Source organism: Ixodes scapularis, unplaced genomic scaffold (assembly GCF_016920785.2).
Source record: "Ixodes scapularis isolate PalLabHiFi unplaced genomic scaffold, ASM1692078v2 PGA_scaffold10__122_contigs__length_95168666, whole genome shotgun sequence".
Lineage (NCBI taxonomy): Eukaryota > Metazoa > Arthropoda > Arachnida > Ixodida > Ixodidae > Ixodes > Ixodes scapularis.
The window spans coordinates 45,245,635-45,257,340 of record NW_024609836.1 but is presented as its reverse complement, the minus strand read 5'-3'; the positions used below and the strand labels follow the sequence as shown (position 1 = coordinate 45,257,340).

The following is an 11,706-nucleotide window of genomic DNA, read 5'->3' as shown; positions in this document are numbered from 1 at the left end:
CCATCCAGAGCCGTATATGTAGAGAGTTTGGTCAATGGGAGGTGCGGGCAGAGCCAGGGCGTGCGGTGGACTAGGAAAGAGGGCTTGGCATGCTCTCTTGACCAACCAGAAGCAGAAAAGAATCCCCTAGCGGTGGTAGTTAGAGACAGTTCTGATCAAAGGTCTATGTTCGTATATTGTTTTAATAAGCGCGTAAGAGTGAAGTGTAGCAACTCTTTATGGTTGAAAATAGGGTTCACGTGTTGTTTTGATCATGATCATACAGAAAGATGTAAAAAACGAATGTGCCACCCAACTCCGTTTTGCGCGGACAGAGTGTGACCGCTCGGACGCCAGATTCCCGGCCCTCGGCGCACAGATTATGTCGATCGTTCCGCTAGTCGCACTCTTCCACCATCATTTTGAATGAGTGTGATTGAAACATCACGTGTACCATATATTCAGCTATCGAGAGTCACTCTAATGCAGTTATGAGGTTTGTTTCTTGCAACCACCGCCAGGGTATTATTTCCGGCTTCTGGTTGGTCACATTCAAATTTCTCAAGACGCCCTGGAACACGCCCAGCCCGCTTTCGGCCAATGGCACCTCCTCATTTGTCTCCTATACTTCCCAACGAATGGCCAAACTCTACATATACGGCTCTGGCGCCATCCAGCCCCCTCTAGTGGAGATCAGTGGTTACAACTCAATCGCCACTCTTCGTCGACGTCATCAACGCGCCGCGATGAAGTTGTTGAGTTCGCCGCCGATTGAGATTAGGCTCCTCCCACCGGCGACGTCACGATGAAGTTTCTCCATCGCTTTTTCCAGCATAGACAGACAGGTGCCCTAAACGCGTACGTTCCACGCATTGCAATTTGCACCAATTACGTTTCCTATAAATTGCTTCCTCACGGTATAGCGGTACAGCGCAGGGGGCTTTCTCAAGAGTGATACATAACTCACGTTCGCTTTGACGCGAATATGATTCCAAAATCACAGAGAGAATCCAGACCGTTATAGGCAATTTATTGGGGAGGGAGATAGGGTGGGGTTGTTGACTGATCGTTTACATTAAATCTTCAAAGCCTTCACTGCTTTACAAGCATTATCTTTTCATTACATTCACTCCATTTTCAGCCTTGAACGTAAGAATACGGAGTTCTCTCCAACGCCGAGGACGAAGTTGCGGAGCTCTTGTTTTCTGAGAGTTTGTGTGTGAGAGAACAAACACAACTGGAGTGTTTGTTTCATTTCATGTTGGCTTTTTCCGACACCATACTCAGCCGTGTCAATCTACAAAGGTCTTAACTGTCGAAAATATTTGACCGCACAGGATAGCCGAAATGTATGGGTATTCCCCGCTCACACCATGAAATTCAATGTGTCTCATCAATCGAACAACAGCCCCGATGTAAGTGCACTTTAATTGACAATTTTAAACAAAAAAACAAACAATACTGAATGACTAAACAAGGGACTTCAGATAGTCCTTCACCACAACTGAGGGGTTTGCGCTGCACACCTTAAAAAACACGTCCACATCTAACTTCACATAACTTGTAGAGCTGGGCATGCGAGCCCATACTGACACATTCTTAAGGCTGATCGGTTCTCTTGGCTTGTTGTACCATGAGAATCCTGCATTCAAACCTGCCGAAGATGATGACGTTGGCTTCCTTTCCAAATTCTGACTTTTGTGACTTATTACAGTGTAGCATTCTTTAGAGTTAGGATGTCTGCTCTGCAGGTGGTTTAAGACTTGTGTCCTGTTCATGCAAGGTTTCTTGCAATGACCGCACACTGCAAAGAATTTATGCTTTCTGCTCATGTGACAGTGAAGCTCAGTCTTTGTGGCAAACCTTTCAGTGCAGGTCTTGCCTAAACAGAGAAAACCCTTACTGCACGAGGGCTGTTCCCCTTGTGGATTGTCTTCACATATCGATGGGTGCTGCTCATGTGCCTCGCTTTGGCACCTTAGTAGGCGTTGGCATTGGGCGTCATCCTCGCACCGGACATTCCCCTGTGCTATCAATTTAGTTCCTGGTCTTTCATTTTCCGGCGGTGTCGGTTCAGGGTCTTCATCCACCTCTGTTTTGTCTTCCTCGGACTGCAGTTCTACTTTCACTGACACTCTGGTGCTGAGTTCCCTGACTGGTGCGTTCAGGTTTTCATCTTCCCGTTGGCAAGGTGTTTTCTGCTCTCTGTCGCAGGCAGCGGAAACCCTCCATCCGAAGTTTTTCAACAACTTGGCAGTACTTTTCATTTTGGTTGCACAAGGCTGAGTGCTGTGTCGTAGGGACTTGTGCATGTGCAGCATGTGCTCCGAAGGCGCGACGTGCTCGCACCGGTCGCAAGGTAAACCAGATTGTCTCTCCTGCCAGGAAGTGGATGGGGACGCTTTGGCAGGTGGAGACGCCGCGGTAGATGAACGAGGTTCCGAAAGCGGTGGAGGGACGGCACACTTCTTCGCCACGTCCGCCTTCACCCGCCCGTGGCGCTTGGGTACCACATACTTGAAGGCCAGGCCTGGGTGTGCCTTCCTGTAATGCTCCCGAACAGTGCACAATGTCTCGGCCCTGAAACTGCATTGCCCGCACTTGCGCTCGCCTGTGGTTACTTTCTTTGAGGCAGAGGATGTGCCCGCGACCCGAGGACTCGACGGCTTGTGCGTGTTTTTGGTGTGCCACCGGACCACCTCTGGGCTGTAAGAACTGAACTCGCAGAGCGCGCACATATTGGGTTTGGGCACGTGGTCGGCCCTTACATGGTAGGCTACGCACTCCATGTCGGTGAAGACACGACTGCAGCCCTGCCACGGGCACTTCGCCGTATCGAGGGCCTCCACTTGGGCATCCAGCCTCTCCACCTCCTCGTCTATGCATGTGTCGACCTCCATTTCCGTGGGCGGAAGCCTGAATTCCTGCGTTGGGAGAATCCCCTTCGTCCTATGCCTCTTCCACTCGTGGGCCTGTGCTTCGTCAACTGTGGTGAAGTATTTTCTGCAAGGTTCACAAGAGTGCGGGAAGTACCCCCTGTGGATGTAAAGGTGGGAGCGCAGTTGAGACAGGTCCGTGAACTTCGTCTGGCACTGCTTGCACTGCAGAGCCATCTCAGTCTCACTTGGTTTGTTTAGCTCCTCTGCGCTGGCTACGTCGACCACTATGGAGCCACTCTTCTCCACCTGCATAGTCGCAGGCTGCTGCTGCTTTTGCATGGCCCTTGGCCTGATTCCTCGAAGCTTCATCACTTGAAACCTAGCAATGAACTCCTCGAACAGAGTCCTCTGTCCTTCAGTCCTGATGAAGAGCACGAGTGGATGGTCTTGGTGGTAAGTGGCCAAATGCCAAAGCATCTCTTTGTACGACGGTTCAGAGTGATGGCAGTACACACACTGAACCACGTCCATGTCGTGTTCAACGCAGTGCCGCACAAGATCTTTTGCACAGACTGTTGTTATGTCGCAGATCTTGCACCGGTATTCTGAGGTCCTCGGGTGCTCATTTGACAGGTGCCATTCGAATGCATCTGGGTCGAGGTGCTTGTAACTGCAGCCTGGCACGCTGCACCAGTAGTGAGTGAGTGTCACACTCTGGCTAGCGAACGACTTGCTTGGAGATTCTGTAGGGATGTTTGGACATTTGAAGAAGAGCACTTTCTTTTCGTGGTGAGAGTGATGATGGTGGATTTGCAGATGAATGAGAAAGGCGGAGCGGTAAAGGCACCAGCCACACTGGTAGCGACGTTGGCCGTGACACGAGACCATATGCTCAACAAGAGCAAAGATGGCCTCGAATTTTTGACTGCAGTAGATGCACATGAGTGCACCGAGCTCCTTCACAGTGTGGGCTCCAAGGTGATCGAAAAAGGGCCGTCGGGTGTCAGACGTGAACTTACAGTCTGCCAACATGCACTTGAAGAATGGCTCTATTGCAGTCGTCCCAATAAGGTCCTGTCTCATTTTCATGAAAGAGATGTCCGGGTCTTTGTCGCCCGTCAAGGGCTTGGAGTCACCCTCTGCATCTTCGTCGGAGTCAATGTGAACGGTTGATGAGACCAGCGGTGAATCCTCCCGAGGAGGGTTGCAGCTTGTGCTCGGCTTCTGTGAAAGAGGCATCTTGGAATTCAGTGCTTCATCGATGGAAGTGACGGTTGTATGCAGAACCATATGCTGCTTCTGTGCCTTGGGATTGAGAGACTTTTTCCCACAGAGGTTACAGATGTTGGAGAGTGGAATTACGTGGGATTTGATCATGTGCTCTAGCAGCAGCTTTTGGGAGGTGCACCCGAAGCTGCAGTCGCACATGTAATGCACAAGCTCCGTAACGTCAGCAACGTCGCCCGACTCCCGACGCAGCGTCTTGGGCACAGTCTTTGAGGTTGTGCCCGACGATTTGCTTGCACGGTTCGAAGACAACTCCTGTAGGGCAGTTTTCGGCTGCTCCGTACATGCATCTGATGCAGACAGAGCACCATCTGGATCTTGGACTGGAGGCTCCTCACAAGTAACATTTGCGTGTTGTACCATATGCTGCATCTGTGCCTTGAAGCTGGGAGCCTTTTTTTTGCAGAGGTTACAGACATTGGAGAAGGGAATTATGTGAGATTTTACCATGTGCTGTTCCAGCAGTTTTTGGGAGGTGCACCTGAAGCCGCACTCGCACATGCGACACAGGAGCTCCGTATCCTCAGCAACGTCGCCAGACACATGACGAAGCCTACCGGGCACCACCTTTGAGGTCGAGCTTGATGATTTGCCTGGCCAGTTTGAAAATGCCATCTGTAGGGCAGTTTTGGGCTGCGCCGTGCATGCAACTGGTGGCGCTGGGGCAGACGGAGCACCGCTTGGATCTTCGACTGCAGGCTCTTCACTGGCGTCCATTAGTTCGGGCACAGCTCCACCATTTGAAACTATGCGGTCTTCGGTCGTGGGCTCGTCGAAGGGAACCTGGAGCACGTGTTGTCTCGAAGTGAAGTTGAACTGTATTGGCTTGCTGTTGAGGTTTCCATTGGTCACGGCACTTGCCTGATTCGCTGCACTGATGGCAAGAGGTGCTGCTGTCGAAGGCTGGACGGGAAAATCCTGTGTACTTGAGACTAGCGAAGACCACTGCATCACAGGCTGCGGCATCGTCTGGCTTGGTGGCTGAGGCAGTGATAAGCCGTTGGCACTTTGAGGAATAGCAGTAGCTGGCATCGATGGAGCAGGCATTATGTTGAAGGGCATTCTTGCTATATCAAACATATCCCTGGTTTCTAAAGGCATCACCGAAAAAACCTGGTTACCAGCCGAAGCACTAACACAAAGTTGTCCAAGGTTGCTAGGGGAGACGGCAGTCAGCGCACTGTGGTACGGGTCCTGTTCGGAGCGTCGCTCCCCGCCCAGGCAGATCGCATTTCTATCGACGACAGCATTGCTTTCTTGTTGCGCCATCCAGTCCTCCCGTTTAGGGTGCTCCATGTCCTATGCGCCAGCTTGAAGTCCTGTAACGAAACAATGAAAAGGCAACGCGTGATCAATCAAATAAAATGCACGCAGCTACAGAAAAAAAGAAAAACAGAATTAACGAAGTACAAGGGGAATCCGAAGGCCGCTGCCATTAGGGGTGGCTATCATTTGAGCCCGTTCTCGTTTCGCCCTTCTCAAAACAATCATTCTCAAAAAGATCTTCTCTCTTGGACCTGTCGCATTTGGCCCTTTCCCGTTTCGTCTTTCGCATTTCAACCCTCCTCATCTGAGTCCGTTCTCATTTCACCCATCTTACTTGGCCCTTCTCAAAAATATCTCTTCGTTTTGGCCGGTCGCATTTGGCCCTTTCCCGTTTCATCTTTCGCATTCCAACTCTCCTCATTTGGGCCCGTTCTCGCTTCGCCCTTCTCCCCTGGCCCTTTTCAAAACAGCCATTCTCAAAAATAACTCGCTTTGACCCGTCGCACTTGACTCTATTCACACCAAAATCGTTTTTTAAGGTAATATTAATAAATACATTGATATATTTTGTGCGTGTCTGTGTATGCAACGCTACAGGCATACTTTCTCTGCTAAGGATTTTAGCAGTGCGTCGAGGTCGTTGTGAAAAGCTAATAGCTGACAATAAAACAGACCAACTATTTATCGCAGTCAGATCATATTCCGAAATGTCATGTTGTTCGAGGTCTCTCGACTTGGGACAATGCCTCCACTTCTATAATGCAGTGGTTCTCAAATACAGGTCTGCAAAGGCATCCTGGGGGTCTGTGAAGCCCTGTCTCAATAGTCAAGCACGGCATAATTAGTTGTCTTTCTTCACGTTGAGAAGAAACGTTCCAATTTTCGGGTCAGTACTCACCTGTCTATGTCAATGAGATAAGTCTACTTCACACTAGCAATTAGTTATAGTCTTTTATTAAATCATTATCATGATAACCTATACCTTTTTATTCCCCGCACCCCAAACGGGGTCCTCCATCATCCCCGCCTTTCTACAAGGGGTCCGTGAAACATCAATGTTTGAGAACCACTGCTATTATGTATGCTATTTCAGTCCAAACAAAGTTTCCAAATTAAATGTTCATCGCTTTTTTTTTTTTCTCTCTCGTTTGCTTAGAGGACGGGAAGCAGGCGTCATTGTACGATTCACCGTGCTTACCTCTACACATAACATATATCTGATGGTATGTTGGGGGCCCATGCAAGGTAAGGCTCATCAAGAAAATCGCGAAGGCATAACGACGTTAGAAGCATGCTGAACCAGTGTCATTCGGTCGTAGAGCGAACGGGCGAAATGAGAATGGATCCAGTTGCGAAAAATACAATTTGGATCTTATGAGAAGGTTCAAACAAGGCGGACCAAATGAGAATTGGACGAAATGCGCACGGTCGAAATGCGAATGGGACGTTTTCAGAAAACGGGCAAAATGAGAATGGGCCCAGTTGCGAAAAACGCGATTCGGATCTTATGAGAAGGTTCAAACGAGAAGGACCAAATGAGAATGGGACGAAATGTGCAAGGTTCAAATGCGAATGGGACGTTTTGAGATACACCGCCGTACGACGCCCAAACGACAAGTAGGCTACAAACTTGCCCGGATCTCGTAGTTGGTCGAGGACAGCATTGAGAGACACCGGAACCGATTTACGAAAACTCCCCATTCGAACCACCGTGCTCGCGGAGCCACAGACCTAGCGAGCGGCGTGAAATAGCGTGACGGGGCGACATTGGGGCTGGCCTGTGGAGCTGGCAGGGTGGGGGCAGGGTAGCTGGCGCGCAGTAGGGTCGGTAGAGTCGTCGGAGCACTCACAACCTTTGTTCCTCGACGCACATAAACAAAACTAGATATTTTCTAAGAATGCTTTCTTTCGTATTGATTAACTCGAAGCGCAGGCGAAACTTAAAAGAAATTCAACGTTTGTGGATTAAAGTTAGGCGCGTACCACAAGGAGACAGCTAAAATTGGTTTGTAAATTGCACTCTTTCTTATGTCGGAAGGTGGTCGGAGGGAGCGAAGGGACAGGAAATGGCGAAACCAAACGTACACTGACGAGAGCGGGCAGAGCAAGGGCAGAGTCATTCCGTTGGCGCGGTTGGCGCGGGTTGGCGCGCCCGGCTACCTACTCCATATACCCTTACTTGCCCTTACTGATCTACCCCATCAACCCTCCCATCACGTTACGTGTTATATACGTCATCAGATCGCTGAAACAGCCAGCCAAGCGCCAAGCCGTGAAGGCGCACGTAAGCAGGTCAAGCCGAGCCAAGCCACTTATTGTTTGTTTTGCTGTTCATCTTTGAATATGGCGTTTGCTCTGGAGGTCGGGTGTGCAGCCAGCGGCACTGGGTCGACGCTATGATTGGCGTTTTTGCCCGACGATAGCCATAGTTTGCTCTCGGTGTGCCTCGACGACGAGTCGTACTCTAGCCTCGCGATCGTCGTGGTGTTCAACCGTCTCCAAACAACGTGGTCGGAATACCATGCTTCGATGGGACGACAGATGTCATGGCGTGCTCCCTGGGTCAGCTGCTTTCTGTAAGGAAACTCCCCGAATGGTCGCTGACGCTCGCTTTTTTGTCACGTCTATTTCTTCTACGCACCATCGGTTACGGATTTTTCCGTTTTTCTGTGATTCGACTGTTTCTGTTTGTCGATGATAGTTTTGTCACGAACCGGAACTACGTGAGCCGACATCGTATCGATTTTTTCGACACCCGCGACGCGCCTTCGTGATCGAAGTTCTTTAAAATCCTGCTTCTTCTGCTAGGTGTGTGTAGTGTTTGCGGAGATTGTGTCTCATTTGAATTTAGTCTGCAAAGACACGCTAGATTTATGCGCAAGTTTTGAGTCCCTCCCTAGACCTTGTCCTCGTGCCAAATCGTCCATAGTCTTTAGTCAAAAAATAAGCGCTTTGCCAACTCTGTTTTTGTTTTTTCCTCCTTCGTGCGTTACGATTACGAGACAAGGTGAAAGAGCCTTGAAAGATTGCCATTCTTAGAAAAACACGCGTTCACTTTTTTTTTTTTTTTTTCGTTTCTTTCGCGTAACAACACCCGAAGAAAAGCAAAACAAGAAAACCTCGCGATATCGGTCAAAGCCACCTGTCCGGCGTGCTTTTGTGGAGTTCCTGTTTTATCATATTGTTTTTGTTTTTACTCCACTATCAAAACATCGAGCGATCTCTGTGGACGCGGTCACGCGGTTCTGGCGTGGGCCGGTGGGTTTGATGGCGGGATCAAAAACCTCGTTACCGTGTCGAGGTGAGCGTTCGCTCGATCGCCGTCACACGTGGGAGGTTATCGGTATCGCGTTTTCCGGTACGTGCCTTCCCTCATTCCCTCGACTTCAAAAATACTCGGAAAGAAACGCAGAAACTCGGCAAGCTTAAAAAAGAACTTGCCCAAAACGGAAGGCCGGTCTGCTAACGTTTGGCTGTCGTCCTCCCTACAATCACGAAGGCGACGCAAACATCGACGTCGAAAACGCACGCGACCCGATAGTAGGATGTTACGTGAATTCGCTGCAAAAAGCGGTGACGTATTTTTTTTTTTTTTTTTATTTCTTTAGGGCATCCCGCGACGAACGCTGCACTTTCGTGTGTTTGCTTGAAAGGGAAGAAAGAAACAAAAGCGGAAGGGGACTTGTCGTTTCTGTCTTATTTTTGCTATATTTCGCGCACTTCCGCACCGGGAGTCTACTTATGGTAGGCCAGCAAGCGTCCTCGTGCGTAGGCGCGTGCGAAATCGTCGCTCTGACGCGCGCACCCTTTCCTGCGAGGCAATTTTGGTCGCATCTGTCGTCATTCTCTTCCACAGCTCACGCTGACACTTTGTCAGGGATCGGCCAGTATTCAATTGGACCATTGACTGCATTACTGAGCCTTCGTGAACTGTCAGTGGTTTGGACTATGACGAGCCAGCAGCAAAGGTTTGCAAAGTATGTTCGTTTGGGCGATGGCAGTGTGCCCACAGGAAGAGCTCGAAGCTCCTTCAGGCTGTCGAAGGTGGCTGTGCTCTTGGAAGCCGGGTTTGTGGCGGTGCACCGCAGGGCAAGCATCAGGAGAAAGTATGACTTGGTAAATTGCATTCTTTGCACGTTGTTGCAGCTGTGATCCGTTGGCTTTCAGCAGTGGGTACGCTCTCTACTTGTCTCAAGCTAGCTTTGTGTGTAATGTGCATGTTTAGCCAGCAAGAAGTTAATCGGCCCCAATAGCTGTCCGGTGTCTCCTCTGTAGGTGACAAGTTGGCCTGTGGTCTTTCATGCTTCACGCGGTAATACACAACTCTACGCTGGTCCGCCGGTCAAATAGAAACGGGCATTGAACCCAGGTTCCCTGTGTTCTGCAGCAAGAGCTCTTGCTCCATGTGCTCCATGCTGTGGTGCGTCAACACAGCCAGCCACTGATCCTCCTTGAGATATCAGAGGTGATGTGACAAGAACATATTGTCTTTGTAGGGCGATTCTGGCTGACTATTGCTGTGTTACTTCGTTTGGAAGACGGGACTACAAGCTTGATCCCGGCAAAGCACGGTTTACTGTCATTGGTTTAGTGTCGTGGAGGAAGAAAGCATAAAAGTGTGCTCGTGTATTACTCTCTTTGTGTGTCTCATTGAGATCTTTTCTCTTTCCACTTTTTCATGACCAACTTTGTAGCTTTTGTTTTAGACCGCAGCTCTTAGGCGTTCGCTTTCGGCTTGAGCGACGTCGCCGTCGGCGTAACCGCGGTGCAGTTTCGGGAAGTACATTTCCCTCCTCCTCCTCAAGTGCTGCGCTCTAATTTAGCGTTACAAGGAGTTGTAAACGGCTTTCATTTTTTTTATACACTTGGGCAGCGTACAGTTCTTTCGACAGCTTTATACTATCGGAATGAACAGAATGAAATGCAAATGCCTAAATGGTTGGCCTTCGGTAGATGCTGGTTGACTAAAGTGCGGAGGGGAGGCCCCGAGGGTTTGCACGTCGGAGTAAGCACACATTTTTTGTTACCCCCTCTCCCTTTCGCTGATTTATGAGCCTCCAGGTAGCACAGCATGTATGGAACGTCACGCCTTCCGGTGTTTGCATGTCATTCTGTTCTGATGGCACATAACAAGTTCAGTGCTTCAGGTAATTTGGGGACAACAGAGTCTTCAGAACCACAAGAGGGGAGTCACAAAGGGGATTAAAATGAACCGTGTGATTGTCCAGCCTTCATTCACTTGTCAAATTTTGTGCTACTGAGCACTTCTCGCTCCGCATTGCTGACTGCATGCAAATCGGTTCCACCAAGAGCCGCAAAGTTAAGATTGGTGGCCAACCATCTGTAACCGCTGGAAAACAGCACCATGTGGTTTGGAGCCATGAGGGTATTCCAAAAACATTTATCTTGTGACTCCCAACAGATCTGTGAAGACACTCCTAATTATTAAACTCATTTAAAAAAAAAAAGAAATGAACCTGCAAGAATCTTGCCAAAAATCGACACTTCAGTGTATCCATTCTCTCAATTTCAAAGAAAAGTTTCATCTTGCCGACAGAAGATTAATTTCTGGATTCTAACACATTTTTCCCACTCATAAAGATCGAATGGAGTGCATTGTAATACTGCAGGACATTGGATGTCTGCTTTCAATGATGGCAATGAAACTTACTTTTTGTTTCACCTCAGCTGCAAGAACCACCAAGGTCTTGCAGCTGCCATTTTAGCCAATTACTTTCTGTTCTGTGCGACCAGATTCGACGGGAACAATGAGGCACCTCTACGGTTTCTTTTGTTGCCTTGTTCTGTGCGGTCTTGGCCCAATGAAGATCGCTTGTCTGCTTTGCTAAATGTGTCGCCTGCCTTCCTTCCAGCTGTTGGATGCTGCTGCAGCAAAGCCGGGCCTGATGCCCCAGGACTCGCGAGCTGAGTCCGCCTCAGCCGAGTGGATTCCCAGTCACCATGGTCTCACCCATGACGCCACTGTCACCAGGTGACTTATTTCGCTGCTCGTTTTTTTGCCGTTTGCATGGATTGGATACTTTTTTTTTGCGGTTTAGCATGACTGGAGGTGGCCGAGGCAGCCTGAACTGAACATAACAATGGCAGTGGGTCGATTGAATCCAGTGCTTTTGTAAATGTATTTGAGGATAGGGCTGGAAGCCCATTGCCTCATCAGTTGCACTTACTGTAACGTCTAATTTTTGTATGAAACTAATTTTCACGGATTTCACAGTCCGAATGATGAATTGAAAGAATGGATAGGCACCAATATATTATCTCACTGGTAACGATT

At 49.1% G+C, this 11,706-nt stretch overlaps 2 protein-coding genes across 3 annotated transcripts in view; one reads left to right on the top strand and one right to left on the bottom strand.

Annotated features, from left to right (window-relative positions):
* Positions 1-992: 992 nt before the first annotated feature.
* LOC8041569 lies at positions 993-7,482 on the bottom strand. Of its 2 annotated transcripts, none has more exons than XM_029992590.3 (2): positions 7,143-7,482; positions 993-5,464 (listed from the first exon to the last, which is right to left on the bottom strand). In XM_029992590.3, the coding sequence occupies exon 2, from the start codon at positions 5,439-5,441 to the stop codon at positions 1,449-1,451; it is 3,993 nt and encodes a 1,330-aa protein (XP_029848450.2). In that variant the 5' UTR covers positions 5,442-5,464; positions 7,143-7,482; the 3' UTR covers positions 993-1,448. The 2 variants fall into 2 exon arrangements, with proteins under 2 accessions (XP_029848450.2, XP_029848449.2); XM_029992589.4 differs by having other exon boundaries at positions 7,046-7,440.
* A 244-nt stretch (positions 7,483-7,726) lies between these two features.
* Positions 7,727-11,706, top strand: part of LOC8041568 (protein sprint) — a 51,102-nt gene continuing 47,122 nt past the window's right edge. Inside the window, exons 1-2 of the mRNA XM_029992584.4 lie at positions 7,727-7,987; positions 11,285-11,403. Coding sequence (XP_029848444.3) covers positions 7,958-7,987; positions 11,285-11,403 — 149 coding nt within the window. The 5' untranslated portion in view covers positions 7,727-7,957. The remainder of the gene's footprint in view (positions 7,988-11,284; positions 11,404-11,706) is intronic.